Source organism: Leucopleurus acutus (assembly GCF_964270905.1).
Source record: "Leucopleurus acutus genome assembly, chromosome: 13".
NCBI classification, from domain to species: domain Eukaryota; kingdom Metazoa; phylum Chordata; class Mammalia; order Artiodactyla; family Delphinidae; genus Leucopleurus; species Leucopleurus acutus.
In genome coordinates, this window is record NC_139155.1 from 90,055,018 (window position 1) to 90,079,486 (window position 24,469).

General features: G+C 43.6%; 1 protein-coding gene across 1 annotated transcript; it reads left to right on the forward strand.

Moving 5' to 3' along the window:
• Positions 1-11,549: 11,549 nt before the first annotated feature.
• ZNF26 (zinc finger protein 26) lies at positions 11,550-23,995 on the forward strand. The gene is made up of 4 exons (XM_082853003.1): positions 11,550-11,606; positions 19,679-19,805; positions 20,075-20,170; positions 21,797-23,995. The coding sequence occupies exons 1-4, from the start codon at positions 11,574-11,576 to the stop codon at positions 23,146-23,148; spliced, it is 1,608 nt and encodes a 535-aa protein (XP_082709129.1). The 5' UTR covers positions 11,550-11,573; the 3' UTR covers positions 23,149-23,995.
• Positions 23,996-24,469: the final 474 nt, after the last annotated feature.

Genomic DNA, 24,469 nt, shown 5'->3' on the forward strand with positions numbered 1-24,469 from the left:
TTACATCTTAACTATGATACCCTGTAGAGTCTCGATCTTGACGACCTTGACATTGTTCTTTGCGCCTCCATCACTCTTTGTAATGAGCCCAACACCTGGTTACAATTTGTTGATGATATGGTGAAAATTATTAATTTTGTATTCATTTTTCACCTAGCTTCCTTTGGTGCTAATTTATTGTGATAAATCAGTTGATTTCCTAAGTAAGTTGGATCAACTACGTAGTGCCTTTTTAAGTGTCAAAGAAGGTTTGGTTTGGTGTTTTAAGTAAGCAATTTAGTTAACACTCCTACAACTGGTTCCTTTTTTTTTTTAATGTGCTAATCTTTTTTTTTTTTTTTTGAAGATGTTGGGGGTACGAATTTATTAATTTACTTATTTATTATGGCTGTGTTGGGTCTTCATTTCTGTGCGAGGGCTTTCTCTAGTTGTGGCAAGCGGGGGCCCCTCTTAATCACAGTGCGTGGGCCTCTCACTATTGCGGCCTCTCTTGTTGCGGAGCACAGGCTCCAGACGCGCAGGCTCAGTAGTTGTGGCTCACAGGCCCAGTTGCTCCTCGGCATGTGGGATCTTCCCAGAACAGGGCTCGAACCCGCGTCCCCTGCATTAGCAGGCAGATTCTCAACCACTGTTCCACCAGGGAAGCCCCAACTGGTTCTTTTTTATAAATTTATTTATTTATTTTTGGCTGTGTTGGGTCTTTGTTGCTGTGCGCAGGCTTTCTCTAGTTGTGGCGAGCGGGGGCTACTCTTCGTTGCGGTGTGTGGGCTTCTCATCATGGTGGAGCATGGGCTGTAGGCACACGGGCTTTTATTGCGGAGCATGGGCTGTAGGCACACGGGCTCAGTAGTTGTGGCTCGCAGGCTCTAGAGCACAGGTTTCAGTAGTTTTGGCGCATGGGCTCAGGAGTTGTGGCACACGGGCTTAGTTGCTCCGTGGCACGTGGGATCTTCCTGGACCAGGGCTCGAACCCGTGTCCCCTGCACTGGCAGGCATATTCTTTTTTTTATTGTTTATTTATTTATTTATTTATTTTATTTATGGCTGTGTTTGGGTCTTCGTTTCTGCGCGAGGGCTTTCTCTAGTTGTGGCAAGTGGGGGCCACTCCTCATCGCGGTGCGCGGGCCTCTCACTATTGCAGACTCTCTTGCTGCAGAGCACAGGCTCCAGACGCCGCGCAGGCTCAGTAATTGTGGCTCACGGGGCCAGTTGCTCCGCGGCATGTGAGATCCTCCCAGACCAGGGCTTGAACCCCTGTCCCCTGCATTGGCAGGCAGATTCTCAATCACTGCGCCACCAGGGAAGCCCTGGCAGGCATATTCTTAACCACTGTGCCACCAGGGAAGTCCCCCTAGTTCTTTTTAAAAGCTGACTTTGTAACAATAGACTGATTTTTCTGCAAAATCTTATCTCAGAGGCTTACTGCCTTGTATGTTGTCATGGGTGCTCTGGTGTGCGACCCAGAACCTCCTTAAGGACTGAGACACTGATCCCTCCAGCTACCAATTGTGGTGCCTTCTAAGAGGCCACAAATGAGTCCCTCTCAAGAAATTGCCCTCAGCTGAAGGAGGTGCCTCACCCAAGATTAGCCTCCTCCTTGGGGACAGCCTGTATCCAACAACTGGTCAATATAGGGGTACAAAGTCCCCACCCCTTGCCTCAATTTTGGATATATCTGAAGGGCCCGCTTCAGAGACCTTTGCAGGGTTAGCTGAGGCCTCCTTTGTAAATGGATCTCTGTTCAAATTTCCCTTTCTTCCAGTCCTGCTTCCCTCATTCCCTTACAAATCACCTGCTCATAAACCTCCATTACAAAGTCCGCTTCCTGCAAAACTCAACCTGCTACCTGTGTACACTTCTTGTTCCAGTTAGTTTATAAGTGTCTGTTAGAGAAATACATTTGTCTCATCTTTTGCTGAGTCCCTTAGTATTAAAGTCCTAGGCTTATATAGTAGATTTCCCACACACACAAAATAAAAGCACAGAAAGAGAATGGAAGATCAGGGAAGCTGAGACTGAGAAGAAATTATTATGAAAAAGACAATTTTAAAAATGGAGAAATAATTTTTCTAGGCATCTTCCATATAAATAAACCAATCAATTCAATATCTAAAGAGAAACTACTGTTTCCAAAATGGGGAGCAAAATAAATAGGAGCACTTTCTTACCCGAAGCTTAGAATTTAAGTAGAGAAAAAAATAAAGATATACAAGGAGGAAACAAAGAATGATATGTGATATGAAGGCCATAGGAGTAATTTACATGGTTCAAATTACAAGTCCTACCACAGTTCATAAATATGGTGGGATCAAAATTCACTGGGATAGATAAGAATGAATTTGGAGGCTTTGCAATATGACCTGAGCAAATTCAAAATGTGTATAGTGCTTCCTCATGCTGTGACTGTCCCATGGAACAGGGTGAATTCGTGTATCAGGGGAGTCAGTAATTCTAGAACTAGAGGACCTGAGAAAATCTATTTTTGCCTTCCCTACATCCATTCCCTTTCTTCTGATAATTCATCTCAGTTTTTCTTTGGGAAACAACCTTTCTCCTATGCTTAGTCTATGTGGGTTCAGTAAAGCTTCAGACAATGAAGTGTCGGTTTTATACAATGGGCAAGGGCTGGACCATCAGTCATTGTGATTCTTGTTCAGGGATGGGCATCTGACCCTATGAGAGTCCATCCCCGCATATTTTCCCGAACGATTATGAAAGTAGGGTGAGTTTTACTTTGATATTACGTGAGAAAAGGCCAACTGGGGAGAATAGAGAAAGGGAGAAAGTAGTGTAATGGCGAATGAAGCTGTGAGTCCAGCCGTTCCTGAAGCCCACTGCTTGTCCCCTTCAGTTATAAAACGAATACATTTTCTCTATTAGTTTAAACTAGTTTGAGCTATATTTCTGGCATTTGTATCCAAACGACTCTTAATACAAATTTACTGCATTAATTAGGCATGGTGTTTCTGATCTCAGGGAGACAGCAGTGAGTGGTGGCTTGAAGCAGGATCTTAGTTCCCTCCCCAGGAATTGAACCTGAGTAGCTGGGGTGAAAACCAGGAATTCTAACCACTAGACCACCAGAAGCTAGAGGCTAGAAGCAGAGCTGCCCTGGCTCCTGTCCCCTTTGAAAACAAAAGTTTTCAAGGAGACAAAAACTTGAAAACAGGCACAAAGTTTATTATTAGAGACACAGCACAACATATGGGAGAGCACACAGAGAAGCAGTTTATTTACTTAAGGCAGAAGCAAGGCAGAAATACGCACCAGGAAAAGAGTGCATGCATCCTCCTTAATGAGGAGCACGCCAGAGAGGTGAGTTAAATCACTGAGGGCAGTGCTTCTGAGTCTTTGCTTTCCTCTGGCCAATAATCTTGCTTTGTTTCCAACATCTGACCTGGCCCAGGGCCCTCCCCATGTGCGCGCATTTTTAGCCAAGATGGATTCCACCGTGGAGGTCTCTGGGAGATAGACAGCACCTATTATGGGATAGCAGCCCCTCCCTTTCTGACCCCTGAGGAGCCTTTCTGTGCTTGTGCAGTTGGGGAGGTCTCCTTGACCTCAGGAGTGGTAGATGTGGTCATTTATCTCTTTACTCCAACAGAGCTCAGCTCCTGCCATTAACTTTTTCCTTGAAGTGTCAGGGGGAGACAAACCCCAATTTACTCAGCTTGACAAATTCCAGCTGCTCAGTCCCAGAGCCCATCCACCTCCCACCTCATTTCCAGCATCAGTTTCCATGCCAATTAAAAAAAAAAAAAACAACCTAAGCTAAATCACTGAAAAATATAGAAACAAAAAGGTATGTATTTATTCATTGCTGCAGCTCTACTTCCTTCTTGCATGCAGTTGCCCCGATTACTGTCCCTAATCTTCTATGAACAGAATGGTTTTCTTTGTGTTGTATTCTGTCATATCCTACACACTGAAATGTCCTCGTTGGTCTCCTCTTGTCTATACACTGTCATTAATTATTCTTACAGATGTCTATTTCTGTCACTCACTTTTCCAAGACCTCCTTCCGTTCCCTCATACCCAATAGCAATCCTAGACCCTCTTCCCTAAAAATAGTTCTGCATTGTTTTAAGGCAGTAGCAGCTTTACACCATAATAAAACTTTCATAATTATGAATAAGGAGACTTGGATTAACAGGAGACTAAGGTCTAATATGGAAAGATCTGGAAAGACAGTAAGATTAGGGATTATCCATTTAAATTTACTTAAATGACATAAAATGGCAAACCAAATGGTAAGACAGCCTAAGAAAGATCTTAAGTGCTGAGTTTCCTTCAATCAGAGAACCGGGCATAGAATGTGTTTGGGACTTGTTACAAATACAATTTGCTTGGGAATTTTATGAAACCATAAGAGTGACTGAGCAGGTCTGGGTTCAAATAGAAAGGGAGGATTAAATGGGAGGTAAGTGGAATAAAGGAAAGAGCTCAGGATTTGAATTTCTAGTGATTTAGACTTCTTGATATGTTGCATTTTCATTTTAATTTGGTTCAAAGTATTTTCTAATTTTCCTATGATTTCTTCTTTGAGTTAGGGATTGCTTAAAAATGTTTTTTTTTAATTTCCAAAAACCTGGGAATTTCCTACAATTTTTCTGGTGTTGATTTCTAATTTAGTTCCACTGTTGTCAGAAAACATAATTTTTATGAGTTCAATCCTTTCAAATTTATTAAGACTTTTTTGTGGTCCAACATAGGACCTATCTTGCAGAATGATCCATGCACATGTAAAAATGTAAAATTTTTGCATATTTAACAATCTTTAGAGACAGTGTTCTATATTTGTCAGTTACTTTGAGTGGATTCATAGTATTATTTCAGTCTTTTCTGTTCCTGCTAATTTTGGATAGTTTCTTGCTTTTATCTTTAATAGTTCCTCTCCTTTGCCTTCTTTAGATTTACTTTGTTCTTTAGCTTTTTGAGAATTCAACTCACTTATTGTTTTGTTTTTACTGTTATAATTACTTAAGATTATGAAATTCCCTGTCATCACTGCTTTAAGTTTCTCCCACAAATTCTTGTACCATGTTGTATACGGTTTTGTCTGTATTTCCCTCACAATTTTTTGAATAGAAAGATTTTTTTAAAAGAAGATTTTCAGGCAGAAAGACCTTTTGAAATTATGCTATTAATTTATAGTTAAATATTGCCTGCCATATCAGTAAACAAAGGATGTTGCAGCCATCAAGCCATCACATTACAGCTGCCCTGATTGTGAGCCTTGAGGAAACTCAGGATGAGAAAACAGAGGATCCTGGCCCCAGATAGCTGAGGTGCATATCAAAAGAGCGATTTCAGTGAGTCCAGACTCTGCATCTTCCCATACATAAAAAAAGCACTGGAGAGGGAAGACAGCAGAAGCAAGAAGAACTATAATCCTGCAGCCCATGGAACAAAAACCACATTCACAGAAAGATAGACAAGATGAAAAGGCAGAGGGCTATGTACCAAATGAAGGAACAAGATAAAACCCCAGAAAAACAACTAAATGAAGTGGAGATGGGCAACCTTCCAGAAAAAGAATTCAGAATAATGATAGTGAAGATGATCCAGGACCTTGGAAAAATAATGGAGGCAAACATTGAGAAGATGCAAGAAATGTTTTACAAAGACCTTGAAGAATTAAAGAACAAACAAACAGAGAAAAACGATAAAATAACTGAAATGAAAAATACACTAGAAGAATCAATAGCAGAATAACTGAGACAGAAGAACGGATAAGTGACCTGGAAGACAGAATGGTGGAATTCACTGCCATGGAACAGAATAAAGAAAAAAGAATGAAAAGAAATGAAGACAGCCTAAGAGGCCTCTGTGACAACATTAAACGCAATAACATTTGCATTATAGGGGTCCGAGAAGAAGAAGAGAAAGAAAGGACCCGAGAAAATATTTGAAGAGATTATAGTTGAAAAATTCCCTAACATGGGAAAGGAAATAGCCACCCAATTCCAGGAAGAGCAGAGAGTCCCAGGCAGGATAAACCCAAAGATAAACACACCAAGACACATAGTAATCAAATTGACAAAAATTAAAGGCAAAGAAAAATTATTAAAAGCAACAAGGGAAAAATGACAACATACAAGGGAACTACCATAAGGTTAACAGCTGATTTCTCAGCAGAAACTCTACAAGCCAGAAGGGAGTGGCATGACATATTTAAAGTGATGAAAGGGAATAACCTACAACCAAGATTACTCTACCCAGGAAGGATCTCATTCAGATTCGATGGAGAAATCAAAAGCTTTATAGACAAACAAAAGCTAAGAGAATTCAACGCCACCAAACCAGCTCTACAACAAATGCTAAAGGAACTTGTCTAAGTGGGAAACACAAGAGAAGAAAAGGACCTACAAAAACAAACCCAAAACAATTAAGAAAATGGTAATAGGAACATACATATCAATAACTACCTTAAACATGAATGGATTAAATGTTCCAGCCACTGAATGGATACAAAAACAAGACCCATATACATGCTGTCTACAAGAGACCCACTTCAGACCTAGGGACACATAAGACTGAAAGTGAGGGGATGGAAAAAGATATTCCATGCAAATGGAAATCAAAAGAAAGCTGGAGTAGCAATACTCATATCAGAAAAAATAGACTTTAAAATAAAGAATGTTACAAGAGACAAGGAAGGACATTACATAATGGTCAAGGGATCAATCCAAGAAGAAGATATAACAATTATAAATATATATGCACCCAACATAGGAACACCTCAATACATAAGGCAACTGCTAACAGTTATAAAAGAGGAAATCGACAGTAACACAATAATAGTGGAGGACTTTAACACCACACTTATACCAATGGACGGATTATCCAAACAGAAAATTAATAAGGAAAAACAAGCTTTAAATGACACAATCGACCAGATAGATTTAATTGATATTTATAGGACATTCCATCCAAAAACAGCAGATTACACTTTCTTCTCAAGTGTGCATGGAACATTCTCCAGGACAGGTCACATCTTGGGTCACAAATCAAGCCTCAGTAAATTTAAGAAAATTGAAACCATGTCAAGCATCTTTTCTGACCACAACGCTATGAGATTAGAAATCAATTACAGGGCAAAAAAGATAAAAACCACAAACACATGGAGGCTAAACAATATGTTACTAACTAACCAAGAGATCACTGAAGAAATCAAAGAGGAAATAAAAAAATACCTAGAGACAAATGACAGTGAAAACATGACGATCTAAAACCTACGGAATACAGCAAAAGCAGTTCTAAGAGGGAAGTTTATAGCATTACAATCCTACCTCAAGAAACAACAAACATCTCAAATAAACAATCTAATCTTACACCTAAAGGAACTAGAGAAAGAAGAACAAACAAAACCCAAAGTTAGTAGAAGGAAAGAAGTCATAAAGATCAGAGCAGAAATAAACGAAATAGAAACAAAGAAAACAATAGCAAAGATCAATAAAACCAAAAGCTGGTTCTTTGAGAAGATAAAAAAAATTGATAAACAATTAGCCAGACTCATCAAGAAAAAGAGGGAGAGAAGACTCAAATCAATAAAATTAGAAATGAAAAAGGAGAAGTTACAACAGACACCACAGAAATACAAAGCATCCTAAGAGACTACTACAAGCGACTCTATGCCAATAAAATGGACAACCTGCAAGAAACTGACAAATTATTAGAAAGGTATAACCCTCCAAGACTGAACCAGGAAGAAATAGAAAATATGAACAGACCAATCACAAATAATGAAATTGAAACAGTGATTAAAAATCTGCCAACAAACAAAAGTCCAGGACCTGATGGCTTCACAGGTGAATTCTATCAAACATTTAGAGAAGAGCCAACACCCATCCTTCTCAAACACTTCCAAAAACTTGCAGAGGAAGGAACACTCCCAATCTCATTCTACGAGGCCACCATCACCCTGATAACAAAACCAGACAAAGATACTACAAAAAGAGAAAATTACAGACCAATATCACAAATGAATATACATGCAAAAATCTTCAACAAAATACTAGGAAACAGAATCCAACAACACATTAAAAGGATCATACACCATGATGAAGTGGGATTTATCCCAGGGATGCAAGGATTCTTCAATATTCACAAATCAATCAATGTGATACACCATATTAACAAATTGAAGAATAAAAACCATATGATCATCTCAAGAGATGCAGAAAAAGCTTTTGACAAAATTCAACACTGATTTATGAGTAAAAACTCTCTAGAAAGTGGGCATAGAGAGAACCTACCTCAACATAATAAAGGCCATATACAACAAACCGACAGCAAACATCATTCTCATTGGTGAAAAACTGAAAGCATTTCCTCTAAGATCAGGAACAAGACAAGGATGTCCACTCTCACCACTATTATTCAACATAGTTTTGAAGCCCTATCCATGGCAATCAGAGAAGAAAAAGAAATAAAAGGAATACAAATTGGAAAAGAAGAAATAAAACTGTCACTGTTTACAGATGACATGATACTATACATAGAGAATCCTAAAGATGCCACCAGAAAACTACTAGCACTAATCAATGAATTTGGTAAAGTTGCAGGATACAAAATTAATGCACAGAAATCTCTTGCATTCCTATACACTAACAACAAAAGATCAGAAAGAGAAATTAAGGAAACAATCCCATTCACCACTGTAACAAAAAGAATAAAATACCTAGGAATACGCCTACCTAAGGAGGTAAAAGACCTGTACTCAGAAAACTGTATGTCACGGATGAAAGAATCAAAGATGACACAAACAGATGGAGAGGTATACCATGTTCTTGGACTGAAAGAATCAATATTGTGAAAATGACTATACTACCCAAAGCAATCTACAGATTCAATGCAATCCCTATCAAATTACCAATGGTATTTTTTACAGGACTAGGACAAAAAAAATCTTAAAATTTGTATGGAGACAGAAAAGACCCCGAATAGCCAAAGAGGTCTTGAGGGAAAAAAACGGAGCTGGAGGAATCAGACTCCCTGACTTCAGACTATACTACAAAGCTACAGTAATCAAGACAATATGGTACTGGCACAAAAACAGAAATATAGATCAATGGAACAGGATAGAAAGCCCAGAGATAAACCCACGCACCTATGGTCAACTAATCTATGACAAAGGAGGCAAGGATATACAATGGAGAAAAGACAGTCTCTTCAATAAGAGGTGCTGGGAAAACTGGAAGCTACATGTAAAAGAATGAAATTAGAACACTCCCTAACACCATACACAAAAATAAACTCAAAATGGATTAGAGACCTAAATGTAAGACTGGACACTATAAAACTCTTAGAGGAAAATACAGGAAAAACACTCTTTGACACAATTCACAGCAAGATCTTTTTTGACCCACCCTCTAGAGTAATGGAAATAAAAACAAAAATAAACAAATGGGACCTAATGAAACTTAAAAGCTTTTGCACAGCAAAGGAAACTATAAAGAAGATGAAAAGATAACCCTCAGAATAGGAGAAAATATCTGCAAATGAATCAACAAAGGATTAATCTCTAAAATACATAAACAGCTCATGCAGCTCAATATTAACAAAACAAACAACCCAATCCAAAAATGGGCAGAAGACCTAAATAGACATTTCTCCAAAGAAGACATACAGATGGCCAAGAGGCACATGAAAAGCTGCTCAACATCACTAATTATTAGAGAAATGAAAATCAAAACTACAATCAGGTATCACCTCACACCAGTTAGAATGGGCATCATCAGAAAATGTACAAAAAACAAATGCTGGAGAGGGTGTGGAGAAAAGGGAACCCTCTTGCACTGTTGGTGGGAATGTAAATTGATACAGCCACTGTGCAGAACAGTATGGAGGTTCCTTAAAAAACTGAAAATAATTACCATATGACCCAGCAATCCCACTACTGGGCATACACCCTGAGAAAACCATAATTCAAAAATACACATGCACCCCAATGTTCATTGCAGCACTATTTACGATAGCCGGGTCATGGAAGCAACCTAAATGACCATCGACAGACAAATGGATTAAGAAGATGTGGTACATATATACAATGGAATATTACTCAGCCATAAAAAGGAACGAAATTGGGTCATTTGTAGAGACGTGGATGGATCTAGAGACTGTCATACAGAGTGAAGTAAGTCAGAAAGCGATAAACAAATATCGTATATTAACGCATATATGTGAAACCTAGAAAAATGGTACAGACGAACCGGTTTTAGGGCAGAAATTGAGACACAGATGTAGCGAACAAACGTATGGACACCAAGAGGGGAAAGTGGTGGTGGTGGTATGATGAATTGGGAGATTGTGATTGACATGTATACACTAATATGTATAAAATGGATGACTAATAAGAACCTGCTGTATAAAAAAATAAAGTAAAATTCAAAAATAAAATAAAAATTAAAAAAATAAAAATAAAAAAATCTCTTCCTAATGGTAAAAGTTACCAAAACAAATAAATAAATAAATCTCTTCCTTATGGTAAAAGTAACAACAACAACAAGAAAAAGCCCTGAATTCCTTAACTTGAGATGTGTGGTTTTCTTTAATCAACAGTAATCTTTTGATGTTCCGACTACCTGCTCTTTGTTGCAAAAACTCCTATAATATCCTGGCTTCCCCATTTGCCTCTTTGGAGCAGCCCCTCAGAGCTAAGATGCTGTGTCCCAAGATTAAGTCCTCAGTTTGGGCCATAAAATAAAACATTAAGTCTCAACGTTTAGGTTGTGCGTTTTTTTTCAGTCGGCTATTGTTTGCTCTGTCTCGGACGGAGAGTTAGCATGTTCATGTCTCCCATTAGTGATGTACTTCTATTTCTCTTTTCATCTACCGATATTCACAACTGTTTTATAACCCTGTGCACTGCAGCTTGCAGCCTCACACGCTGTTCTTCTCCGCTGTGCCCTCCGGTCGGAACTCTACCCGGTGTGGCGTCCAAACCCGAGCGCCAGCCCCTGCACGGAGAGGGACTCTGCCCGGGAAGGCGCTGGCAGGGAGGAACACCGGGCTCTTGCAAAGCCAGCCAGCCCGCCTTCCCCGTCAGCCTCCGCCGCTCTCCCCAGGCCCTCCGCCTCCTCCGCAGAGTGTTCTGGGAGATGTCGTTTTCTGCCGGCCGCTCCTGGTCGCGTGACGTACTTCCGCGTGCGCCGCACCCCCGCCTCAGCGGAGTACGCGCCTAGTGGGCTGCAGCCTGCGGGGCGACTGTGCACAGAGGTGGGCCGGGGACGTACTGTTTCCTTGGCCGCGGAGCTGGCGGAGACGCGAAGGTACCCTGGCCCGGAACGTCTTGTGCGCACCAGGCTCTTGGCCGCCTGAACCCCCACGGTCGATCCGGGCGTGGATGCGGCCAGCCCGGCCTCGGTCCCTCCCGCCTCACGGCTGCGGAACGGTACAAACTCATCGCCCCGGTTCCCTCCGCCCGGTCCCGGAGCCCGCGTCCCTGCGAGGGACTCAGCCCCGACGGGCAGGTGCCTGGTGCCCGCGGACCCTCCCTCCGTGGGGCGCGAAGCCCCTGCTGGGTGGGCGGGGTGGGAGCAGCCGGGAGACCCTGCACGAAACAGCGCGGGATGGCCAGCAGGTCCCGGACAGCTTCGTGTTGGGTGAGTCGGGACTTTCTCCCTTGCGCAAGCTGACTGGGCCATGAGCGTAGCCGCGTTCATCCCGTGACGGCCACGCCAGGGCCTGAACTCGCGTGTTCGCCGCCGTCCGCCTGGGTCTCCAGGAACGTTCCTCGTCTTCGGGCATTTTGTGTCCGGTGCCCTGTCCTTCGGCAGGTACCCTGTTTTATGGTCTACAGCGGCCCCTGAATTCTGAGGGCAGCGAGGGTCCTCGTGAAGGAAGTGATCCTCTGTCGTTTCAGGTTTCTCACACACAAGTACGGAGTTGTCTTCGTGTCCAGCCCTTTCGGGCCCCATCAGGGAAATTAGCCTCCTCTTTGTTCATTCACTTGTTGAGATGCTCGTACACCGAGTGTCTTTGTGTGCTGACGCTGAGACTCGCGCTGGCAGTGCGAAGAATTACGTACGTTTCTTGCTTTCGAAGAGCTGCGGTCCCTTGTGGAGGGTGGTCGCTGGGCAGGGTGGCGGGCGGGTTCGAGGGCTCAGAGCCGGAAGGATCCGCGTCGCGAGGGGAGAGGGCCAGTGGACCGAGCCGTTGGCGCGCTGCTCGTGTTTCCGGCCTTGAGAACACTGTTGGAAGAGGTATCCAGGGGCCGAGCGGGCTTGTAGGTGTTCGAAGCGCAGTGCCTGTCGTCGGGTCTGTAGGCTTGGGTAGGGGTTTTCAACTAACATGTGCAGATTAAAGGCGCATGTGTTCGGGGGAGCGCAGGGTACGACGAGTAGAGCCCCAGGAGGGACCAGTAGAGGACTCGGGGGCAACCAGGACGGCGGTGCCGAAGGGCTGGGGTGCAAGGGAGGTGACAGAACATTTGGAGAGTGGTTTCTTCCGCTGCAAATTTGAGAAGAGAGCTTCCTAGAAGCCATGATACGAAATGCCTCAGAAGTATTTCATGAGGCCGAAAGGTGCCGCCTGGACTTCAGAATGTGGGTCTTAAGCAGCTTTTCCAGAGCAGAGAGAATGTCGGGGGTGGTGCAGGTGGTCAGTTCCTGAGAGGCGAAGGGATTGCATGCGACTGTGGGCAGCAGGATGTAGAGAAGCGATTAGTAATAGTATAGACACTTTTTTAGGTGATCAAGTGTGACAGGAAGAGTTTGGGTGTCAGGGGAGAAGGGATTTCACCGGGGCGGCCGGAGGGGTACAGTTAACCTCAAAATCAATGAACTTTTTGCTTTTAAACAATAACTATACAGAGAGTACAACGGGAGAAAACGTATTTGCAATAGCAATTGGAAAAGATAAAATAAGTGACCATAAGGGTACAGGACCTGAAAAAAGAAGACTTCACAACTGTTGAATAATATTAATAGGCACCACTCTTGGCCTAGCCACTTTGTGTGTGTGATGTCATTAGCACCTCACGGCCCTGTGAGGCAAGTATGTCCCCATTTTACAGCTGAGGAAACTGGGGAGCCTACCAGGTCCCAAACTAGTAAGGGAAACAAGGACACGAGGGTGGCAGAGCTGAGATTCAGACCCATGCAGAGTGTCTTCAGAGCCTGTGCTCTTATTGCCTCTTAAGACCTAAAAGACTTGAACAAATGTAGACAGTATTTCCTTGTTTTTGAGTGCACGTGTTTAGCAAGCCTTTATTGACTATTATGCCAGGTAATTTTCTAGGGCATGCAGGGGTGAACAAGACTGACAGGGCCCATGACCCCGTGAAGGGTATGGGAGACGGTAAGACATACCAGGGGAACACCATGAGCAAAGTTGTGAATGCTCATGCACTGAGAGGCTGGGTGGCTACTTCAGACTGGCAACCTTGTCTTGAGGCAGCATTTAAGCAGAATCTGAATGACAGCTGGATGATCATGGGAGGATGGGGGCACAGAACAGGAAGCAGCTAAGTCAGTGGCCTTAAGGTGAGAACCAGCAGGTGCCCTGTCTAGTGGAAAGAAGGCGTGCGGCAGGAATGGGGAGGGAGCGTGCGAGAGCAAGGCCAGATTGTGTAGGGCCCTTTCAGTAGGCAAAGGATCATCTGGAAAGCCCTAAAGTTTATTACATTTTATGTTTTATTTTGAAATAATTTCAAAACGGAACAGCCACAGAGACTGAAGTTCAATGTTACTTTCTACCAGAGCCTCTTTCCCCTCTCCTCTGTTGTGCAGTTGGGGAGTGACTGATCACCTCATCTAAACAGACATTGAGCTGGTTTGGGGCTGAGGTGCTGCTTTAGTTCGACTCGGTTCACCTGTATTTTCAGCGGGGTGTGCCGATCGCAGGCTCCTCCCTCGCAGTACTTTGTGTCCTAAGTGCCTTGAAACTATGGGAGAGTCAGTCTGCCATTCCCGCCCAGTTCCTGTACTGACCGCACTCAGAAAATGCCCCAGGGGGACAGCCTGCTGTCCAGGGGGACATCGAAGGCTCCACTGGTTTCTCTTTCTCCTGGTGTCGTCCTCTGTCTCAGCTGACCCCGTCCCACCTGTTCTCAGGCTGGACAAATGCCCTTGGCGAAGTAAACAGCCAGCCAGCTCTTAGCTCACCTGGAAAGAGCTCTCCTCTCTCTGAAATTTGGTTCATTTAGTCCTCCTTGCTTCCGTGGGTCTCTGATGTTCATGAAGATTGTACTTTACCATTAATTTTTTAGTTGTAGCAGCGGTAGTCCAAACGTATGATTTTATTTATTGTGAATAAGTGTTAGAAAAGAAATATCTTCTTAGCATTTTGATTGAGAATTCATTGAATTTATAAATTAATTTGTTGAAAATTAATATCTTTATACCACATTGAGTGTACATATCATAAATGTTACTCGACTACTCAGGCCTCTGTTTTTTTTTTCTTTTTTAAAAAATATAAAAATGTTTGAAATTTAGTTGATATACAATATTATGGTAGCTTCAGGTGTACTACATAGTGATTTGACATTTACATACATTATGAAATGATCACTGCCCCAAGGCTGGTAATTGTCCCAGTACAAAGTTATTACAGTATTATTGACCATATTCCTTATGCTGCATCCCCGTGGCTAATTTATTTTATAAATGAAGGTTTGTACCTCTTAATCCCCTTTACCTATTTCACTCACCCTTCTACCTCTGGCAACCACCTTTTTGCTCTCTGTGTCTATGAGTCTGTTTTTGTTTTGTTTATTTGTTCATTTAATTTTTTAGATTCCACATATAAGTGAGGTCATATGGTATTTGTATTTCTGTCTGATTTATTTCACTTAGCATAATACCCTCTAGTTCTAGTTGTCACAGATGGCAAGATTTTGGGTTTTCCTTAATGGCTGAGTAATGTTCGTGTGTATGTGTGTGTGTGTGTGTGTGTGTGTGTGTGTGTTTGTGTAGCACATATTCTGTATCCATTCATCTATCACTGGATACTTACGTTGCTTCCATATCTGGGCTATTGTGTTTTCTTTGCCTCTGCATTTATGTATTTTATCACATGTGTATTTTTCGTTGTTTTTCTCTATTTTTAAGCTTTATTCCTGAGTACTTTCTAGATTTGTTGTGGTTCTTATTACATTTTCAAGTTGGTTACTGTTGATGTATGAAAGAGCTGTTACATGTTGATTTTTTTTTTTTTTAACTGCCACCCTGCTGATGTTTCTTATCGGTTCTCATGTTATGCCAGCTGTTTCTGTTAGGTTTTTTAGTCAGAAAATCAGATGTTTGTAAATAATGACAGTAGTTTCTTCTCCTTGCTTAGTGTTTATCGCTGGCATTTTGCTTTGTTCCTGCTGTGCTGGGTCCTCTGGGACAGTGCTGACTAGCAGAGTTGATGTGAGCGTCCGTGTCTTGTTCCTGATTTTAGTTTCACACAAAGTATGTTTTTTTTTATAGGCTTAGGGAAATTACTTTTACCTGTAACAAACTGAATTCCGATTTTTTAAAAGCGTTAAATTTCCTCATAGTACTTTATTTCATCTATTGAGACGATTGTCCTCCATTAATGTACTAACGTTACTTATTTCTTTGATACGGTTGTGTTTTGTTTTTTTAAAGTTTGGACTGTCCTTTAAATTTCTGGATAAACTTCATTCATAGTTTGCTATGTATATATGTACAGGATTTGTTTTACTCTATTAGTGTCTTTATCTAGGTATTTTTAATAAATGAGATTGGACTACAGTTTGTGCTGTCCTTCCCTGCTCTGTAGGGTTATACAGGTTTTGTGTGATGGGTTTCCTATCATTTCCTGGCTCTACATCAGGTTAGATATGGGAGAAATTTTCTGTTCCTTGGATGCTGATAGAACTTACTTTTCAAGATAGTGTGGGACTGTTGTGTTTATGGAGAGGGTATACCTTTGATTACTGTTTCAGTTTATTTTATGACCATGGGCTAGTCAGTCTGGTCTTCCTAATTCTTTCTGGGCAAATTTTGGTTACTTTTATTTTCCTAGGAAATTTTCCATTTCTTCTAAGTTTTCAAATTTACTGGAAGAAATTTGTAAATACAGTCAGTTCTGCTATCATGTTTGCTTTAAGGATGTAAATTTGTTTCAACATGATTGATATCTTAGGGAACAATGTGAGCTTTCTGACTGATTTCAGGCAAGCCTCTTTTCACCACTTTATACTAACCTACGGCCCTTCTGACACCCAAACGTCAGGCGTTTTTCAAGGTACAGTGCCATATTTATGGTAGTATTTATGTATTTCTCAAATCAAACATGTATAAAACTGGTACTGTTTTTATTAAGGTTCCTGATTTTCTTTTTTCATGTGTGCTACAAAGGTGTCACACCCCAACCCTGCTCTTCCCATAAGCCGGAGACTTTGCATAGTGGTGATTTTTTTTTTTTTTTTTTTTTTGGTAACATCACATTATAGCAGAACTGCTTGTGTATAGTGATCGTTTATGAATTTTAAAATCCCTTTTCTATCTTAGAGTTATGCACCCTGTCTTGGTCATTCCCTCTTTTCTTTCTTTTCTTTTTTTAAAATTTATTTTCTTTATCTTTTTGGCTGCTTTAGGTCTTAGCTGCAGCATCTTTCATTGTGGGGCAGGCTCTTCCTTGTGGCACGCGGGCTTCTCTTTTTTTTTTTTAAATTTTATTTATTTATTCATTTTTGGCTGCGTTGGGTCTTCACTGCTGCACAAGGGCTTTTCTCTAGTTGCGGGGAGCAGGGACTACTCTTCATTGCAGTGCGTGGGCTTCTCACTGCGGTGGCTTCTCTTGCTGCAGAGCACAGGCTCTAGGCACATGGGCTTCAGTAGTTGTGGCACACGGGCTCAGTAGTTGTGGCTCACGGGCTCTAGAGCGCAGGCTCAGCAGGTGTGGCACACGGGCTTAGTGGCTCCGTGGCATGTGGGATCTTCCCCGACCAGGGCTCGAACCCATGTCCCCTGCACTGGCAGGCGGATTCTTAACCACTGTGCCAGCAGGGGAGCTCCCGGGCTTCTCTCTAGTTGTGGTGCGAGGGCTTCAGGGCACGCGGGCTCTGTAGTTGTGGAGCTCGGGCTTAATTGTCCCACAGCATGTGGGATCTTAGTTCCCCGATCAAGGGTCGAACCCACTTCCCCTGTATTGGAAGGCGGATTCTTTACCACTGGACCACCAGGGAAGTCTCCTCATTTCTTGATTATGCTTGCCCAATTAAATTTGTTTGTAGTATTTCCTTTGTATTTTGTTTTTATTCTTATCAAGCTTAAAAATAGCAAAAGGCTTAAAATAAAATACACTCTCTGCTCTACCCCTCTCTTCTTCCATCCTGTCTCTTTGGTCTGTGTTTGCTCTTGTGGCATCTGCCTCAGGCCTTGCTTCCTGTTTCTCCTCCCCCCTGCATGAATGCCCTGGGCTTGATGTCATGGCTTCATTTTTCTCCATCACGACCTCAGACGTGCCCTGTCAGCTGTCCCTCCCCGGCCCTGGCAGTCATCTTGGCAAGAGCCAAGTATTTGGATGTCAGTTAACTTCCAGGCGTTGGAAAGTCCAGGCTACACTCCAACCCCTCTTCTTCCCCGACTCAGGCTGTGGGAGATGGGAGGCTCTTCTCTTTATTCCCACTTCACTTTTTGTCCCTGTGGGAGTTCCTCGTGGGTTGGGATGGGAAGCTTCTGTCATCTGGCGGTCAGTCCCCAGCACGACAGGGATCGCTTGGAGCCTGTGACAGGGCTCTACCCTGTATTTCCACTGGCCTCTGAGGCTCCCCCAGAGTTGCACTCACTGTGTCTTCCCCGGGGTCCCCCTCGCTGCAGGCAGCGCTCTTGGGGAGGAGCCTGTTAGGGCGTCAGTCGGGGCTCCTCTAGCTGCTGCTTCCTTGTCTTCAGCCCCCATCCCTCCCTTTCTCGTCCTGCAGGCTTCCCAACCTGTAGAGGGCAGTGTCTTCCGTTTGCTTGGCCAGATCCTTGCCTTCTCCTCGACGTCCTTCTCTCTCTCTCTGCGCTGTCGTCTCCACCGGGGCGTCTCTACCTCTGGCTTCACTGGATGCCTGGGACCCAACCACGGCTCCTTACCCCAGTGCTCTTACTCCAGCCCCAGGGACCTTCATCTTTCACTGGAACTAGGACCCCTGCCCTCTCCGTGGCAGTCAGAATGGTCTCAGGCGGGGGTCAGAGCGCGCCACCCTGTCCAAGGCCTTCCAGGGGCTTCTCCTCCTGTGGAATGAAATCCAAGTCCTTACCACGTCCTTGAGCCCTGCAGGCCTGTGCCTTTGTTTTCATGCTGCGTGGAAGGCTCTTCCCGAAGAAATCTCAGAGCTCGTTCTCACACTGCTTGTGTTTCTGCCCAAATGTCGCCTCAGCAGGGGGCTCCTGATGACCCATCTGAGATAGCGCCTGTGTCTTCCTCCCCTCCTCTCTCCCATGAAGCTGCTGGAGGCCTGTCAGAGCACTGTCACCGCTTGCGTGCTAGGTGGCTGTGTGTTTACTGGCATCTCCCCTGCAGGAATGGAAACCCACTGAGGACAGGGACTGTGTCCACAGTTGGTGCCTAATAAGTACTTATTGAATGATCTCCTGAGGGTCTGCGGCTTGCTGCTATCTTTTGGTCCTGTGAGAGGAATTTATTGTGAGCACACTGGGTAGTTCTCAGAGGCATCAAGCACCAGTCATGCAGGCCGCACGGCTGACACTGCCACAGGGCCACCTGGTAGGACCCGCGCACCTCGGGGAGCAGACCCCCCCGCACTGGTTTGTGGCCTGCGGCTCTGCGACCTGGGCTTTAGGTTCACAGTCTGTGCTGGGTGTCCCCTGGTTGACTTGGTTGTGGACCCCTTATTTTCTTGGAAGAAGCCTGGGAAGTCACCTATTTGGCATGTTTTCTTTTCTTTCTTTCTTTCTTTTTTTAAAAAATTTATTTATTTTTGGCTGCGTTGGGTCTTCATTGCGGTGCACAGGCTTTTCATTGTGGTGGCTTCTCTCATTGCAGAGCACAGGCTCTAGGAGCGCGGCTTCAGTAGTTGTGGCATGTGGGCTCAGTAGTTGCAGCACGCGGGCCCTAGAGTGCACTGGCTTCAGTAGTTGTGGCATGCGGGCTCAGTAGTTGTGGCTCGTGGGCTCTAGAGTGCAGGTTCGGTTGTTGTGGCGCACAGGCTTAGCTGCTCTGCAGCATGTGGGATCTTCCCGGACCAGGGCTCGAACCCGTGTCCCCTGCATTGGCAGGCAGATTCTTAACCACTGCGCCACCAGGGAAGTCCCTGGAATGTTTTCTTCATGTGCTCGCTCCCACTGAGACTCAGGTGGGCTGAGCAGCCGGCCAGACGGCAGGCACTTCCGGAGGGTCAGACCTTGTGTGTCTGGTGCCTGTAGTTCGAGTCGTGCTCACCACCCCGTGCAAGGTCTCCCTGAATAGGTTCTTATCAGACTGGAAACACCTTATTTTGTCTGCATGCATAGCTGTTCATTTCCCTCTACAAGACTAAAAGCTTCTGAAGGCCAGAGTGGGCTTCACGCATTCTGAAGTCTTCAGGACCCAAAAGAGTATCTAGCACACGGAGGCTCACTTATTATTATTATTTTTTAATTCTCTCTCAAAGCAAGTGGTAGGTTCAGGATGCAGTCTGTGGAGGGACATTCTCCTTTCCTGGGTCCTCTACATCTTTTCCATGTCTCCCAGTATAATTGCAGCCTGTGGAATGGTGTGTGTATTGTTACAGGGATTGTCGTCATTCAAGGATATATCTATGGAGTTCACCTGGGAAGAATGGCAGTTACTGGATTCTGCGCAGAAGCACCTGTACCGGGATGTGACTCTGGAAAACTATAGTAACCTGGTGTCTGTGGGTAAGTACAGCTTCTCTTTTCGGCTCAGGTCGTGAGTCATAAGTTGCCACTGCTTTTTCTTTTGTTGTTCTATCCCGGGGTCTCTGAAGTAATTAATGATTATGGACTTGAGCTCTGGAGGTCATACGTTCTTAGTCCTTATTCTGTCTTCACCCCCTCATTGTAATCTTTCTGCAAGTGCAAACGAGCTGCTTCCTTTCTGAGCTCCTAGCTTCCTTTTCTAGTCCCCAGCAGTTTGGCCCACATCCTTTGTGATTTTCCCTTAACAGGGTATCATGGTACCAAACCTGATTTAGTCTTCAAGTTGGAGCAAGGAGAAGAGCCATGGATAATAAACGCGGAAGTTTCCCGTCAGAGCTGTCCAGGTGGGTGAGCAGAAACCATGGAGAGGGGAGGTCTGGAGTGAACCGGGGCTGGCACTCAGGGGGTGTTGTGTGCGCGAACTGTTCTTTGAAGTCCTTGAACACCGGGTGGACTCGGGATGAGCCCGTGAGTCCTCAGGTAAGGACAGGGCCCTCGGTTTCCTCCCGTGGCTCTGAGAGGTTGCTTTCTGGGTTAGTTTCCTTCCTTCTGGCACCTTTTATCTCCGCCTTCCTTCCCGTAGTCATGGGCCTTGTTTTCTCTCTTGCCTCTGCAGTTAAGTCCCTTGACTTTACCCACAGTTTTTCATTTCATTCTCTCCCCTTGACTGTTTTAGGAGATTTCATTGCTTCCTTCTCTCTTCTCACACGAGTCACTTGGAAATTACATCTGTTACTTTCTTGGGCACTTTTCTTTTTCTTTTTTTGGCCACACCGCACAGCACGTGGGATCTTAGTTCCCCGACCAGGGATGGAACCCATGCTCTCTGCAGTGTACGTGCAGATTCTTAACCACTGGACCACCAGGGAAGTCCCTTGGGCTCTTTTCTTAAAAGAATTCTGAAACCTAGCCTAGCCTCACCTGTATCTTATGTGGTTTTTATCACCCTGCTTTTATTTCCCTGACCCCGCTTACTCTTCCCTTTTGAGTTGTCCAAGTTTGGGCTTCTCTTCTATATTGTAACTGTGGAAAGGCTCTTCTGTCCTGAAAATCAAAGCTTTTTTCCTCCCAGTGTTGTAACAGCAGAATCGCCATCCTCCTTCTCCTTTCCTCGTGCGCTCTGGTCCCAGCTTTATATGCTTGCAGGAGAGTGCCCCTGGGCTTTCCCATTCTGCATTCTCAGTGGCAGAAATGGGAAGGCACTTCTGAAATTGCTCTTCTTCCTCCAGTTTCCCACCACTTTGGGGAGAAAAGTGTTTAGCAAGCAGTCCTGAGAAAGCAGGACAGCTACTGAGGCCCCCAGCACAGCAGTCGTGTACGGGGGTGACTGAGGCCATGTGTCTGATGGGTGCTGACACACAGACAGTGTGTACGGGGCCTTGCCTAATCTGGTTCCTGCCTTCACTCTGTTCACTCAGGGGGTCTCAGCTGTCCTGGCCTTTGTTCTGTTCCTTAACCATGCCATGCAGGTTCCTTCCCCAGGAGCTTTGCACTTGCTCTTCCTTCTGTTTGGAATGCTTTTGCCTTACTTGCCTTATGGTTCACTCAGTCTCTCTTTTAATGTCTCTTTGTACCTACCTACAGGTCATGCCTAGCTATTCTGTATCCTGTGAATTAACTTTATGAGTAAACTCCTGCAATAATAAAATTGGCATAAATAGTTGGCATTGGCTTCTAAGTGCAGGCTAAATTTTTTAAACTTCTATTTTTAAAAAAACATTTTTGATCACTGCTAATCGGCTACCCATTTCTGTAAAGGGACTTATTTTGGTTTGATTCACTTCCCCTTGCCCTCATCCTTGGTTATGTGATGTGTGTGCACTTGGCAAGTATTTCTTTTGAACCAGTGTGTCAGAGGCCTGGACCAAAAGAAAAACACTCATTACATGGCAGTTCTAAAGCCCTTTAGTTCTATATTCGGTTTGTGTTATGATTTTAAATATATGGTGTTTTGTTTTTTTTTTTTCTAGAAGGTTGGAAAGAATGGTACCAGAAAAATCAAGATGAACTCGAAAGTGTTGAGAGAAGCTATGCTTGTAATGCATTTGGAAAGCTTCATCTGAGCAAAAGCCACATTTCTTCAAGACAAAGTCTCCTTAAATATAATACACTTGGAAAAAGCTTGACACAAAACTTAGCTTCAGCCAGAAGCTATCTAAGACAGAATCCTGATCAGTTTCATGGGTGTGATGAATCATATTTTCTTAAGCATCAAAGAACTCATAGTATAGAAAAAAACTGTGTATGTAACGAATGTGGGAAAGCTTTTCGTTGTAAATCACAGCTCATTGTACATCTCAGAATTCATACAGGAGAGAGACCATACGAATGCACTAAATGTGAGAGAGCCTTCAGTGCCAAGTCAAACCTCAATGCTCATCAGAGAGTCCACACAGGAGAGAAGCCCTACTCCTGTATCGAGTGTGGGAAAGTCTTCTCATTCAGGTCACAGCTCATTGTCCATCAGGAAATTCACTCAGGAGGGAAACCTTATGGTTGCAGTGAATGTGGGAAAGCCTACAGCTGGAAATCACAGCTGATTTTACACCAGAGAAGCCATACAGGAGTGAAACCCTATGAATGCAGTGAATGTGGGAAAGCCTTTAGTCTGAAGTCCCCATTCATTGTGCACCAGAGAACTCACACAGGAGTGAAACCCCATAAATGCAGTGACTGTGGGAAAGCCTTCAGGAGTAAGTCGTATCTCCTCGTTCACATCAGGATGCACACGGGAGAGAAGCCCTATCAGTGCAGGGATTGTGGGAAGGCCTTCAGCATGAAGACACAACTTGTTGTGCACCAGGGAATTCACACAGGAAATAATCCTTATCAGTGCAGTGAATGTGGGAAGGCCTTCGGTAGGAAGGAACAGCTCACCGCACATCTGAGAGCTCACGCGGGAGAGAAGCCCTATGGGTGCAGTGAGTGTGGGAAAGCCTTCAGCAGCAAGTCATACCTCGTTATACACCGGAGAGCACACACAGGAGAGAGACCCTATGAGTGTAGCTTCTGTGAGAGAGCCTTTTGTGGGAAATCACAGCTAATTATACATCAGAGAACTCATTCAACAGAGAAGCCCTATGAATGCAGCGAATGTGAGAAAGCCTACCCTAGGAAGGCGTCACTTCAGATACACCAGAAGACTCATTCAGGAGAAAAACCCCACAAATGCAGTGAATGCGGGAAAGCCTTCACTCAAAAGTCGTCTCTCAGTGAACATCAGAGAGTTCATACAGGAGAGAAGCCATGGAAATGCTCTGAATGTGGGAAATCCTTCTGCTGGAATTCAGGGCTTCGTATACATCGAAAAACTCACAAGTGAGAAATCAGAGCGGAGTAGATGTTAGAATCATTCTCACAGAAGCTGATCCACAGGAGACCTCAGAGGATAATAGAGGCAGGAAGTCCTAAAAATACTCTTTTATCAAATTAGTCATGCAAGAGAGAGGCCAATCATATTTGGAATGAATGTGCAAAAGCTTTCAGAAGTAAGTCGTACAAATCTTTATATACAAGAGAATAGTTGCAGGAGTATGGAGCAGTAACTGTATCAGAAGTGGTAGCCTGATTATGAAGATTTAACATGGGGAATCATATTGAGAAACCCTTGTAACTTTAATAAATCAAGAAAGCACTTCCCGTGGAAGCTGTGTTACATGGGGAGTCGCATTCCAGATGTGGTGCTGAAGAAAGTCTTGGTAGAGAGTAAAGTTGTTTTTTATTTTAATATGTAACTAGAGTAATAGCAGGAAAATGGCAAGGAACATACTCTGAAGGTTAAGGGGTATGGAGTGTGACTTTCCTGAGTAACACTGAATAGTGTTTTAAAAATTTTTGGTATTTTATTTTAAAATGTAACTTGTTATATTTGATAGTTTGTGGAATAACACGCTCTAATATTCTCCACATTAAATGCTGAGGATCAGTGTTGTCTCTTTATTTCTTAGCAATATAACTAAAATAATATAGTTTTTAATAAATGAAAGGATTCAGTTCTCATTCCAAATGAATTTACATATCCAGCAAGTGGGTCTGGCAGTTGTTAACAGGGGTGCTTCCTAAGAGCACTCACCATAATGAACATTGATTATATTTACCAGTTCAGTGTCTGTTCTGCATTGATTTGTAAGAGCGGCTTAGATCTCTCTGGAGAAATACCCCTCCTGTGTGTGTGCACCCTTGTGGTGGGTCTTTCAGGGTGTACTTTCCACCAGTCACAGGTGAGCACTCTGCCATTGTTGGGAAATGGGAGCCTCTTTTCCAGGAGTTTGCATCTCGATTTCAGTCTCCCATGAACCAGCAGGGAAATATGGGAACCCATTCTTGTCCCAGAATTCTACTGAGACCATCAGTTAGTTCTTGCTGTTTTGATTTCTCAGAATAACTTTGGATACTGCCCCTTTTGAACCTGGTTTTCTGGTCTTCTGTGTGCTTCCTCATCTTTTCAATAAATATTGTTTTCTGCTGAAGTTAAGCAGAATGAGTTCCTATTTTTTGTCACTGAAGGGCTTTAACTGGTAAGTCGTTGTTCTGGAGTAGCTGTAGGTAGTAAACTGTTGAAGAACAGCTGGGTGTGTGGTTTAGGTTTTTTCCTGAGACAAGAAGAAAGTCTTTCAGATTCCTGTTTATATTCCAAGGTGGAT

What these genes read in the sequence shown, in the direction of transcription:
- ZNF26 (XM_082853003.1), top strand. Translation starts at nt 11,574, where the DNA reads ATGGCCAGCAGGTCCCGGACAGCTTCGTGTTGG. An exon ending in CCCGGACAGCTTCGTGTTGG is followed by an intron (nt 11,607 to 19,678) that starts GTGAGTCGGGAC and finishes GTATTGTTACAG; the next exon opens with GGATTGTCGTCATTCAAGGA. An exon ending in TAGTAACCTGGTGTCTGTGG is followed by an intron (nt 19,806 to 20,074) that starts GTAAGTACAGCT and finishes TTCCCTTAACAG; the next exon opens with GGTATCATGGTACCAAACCT.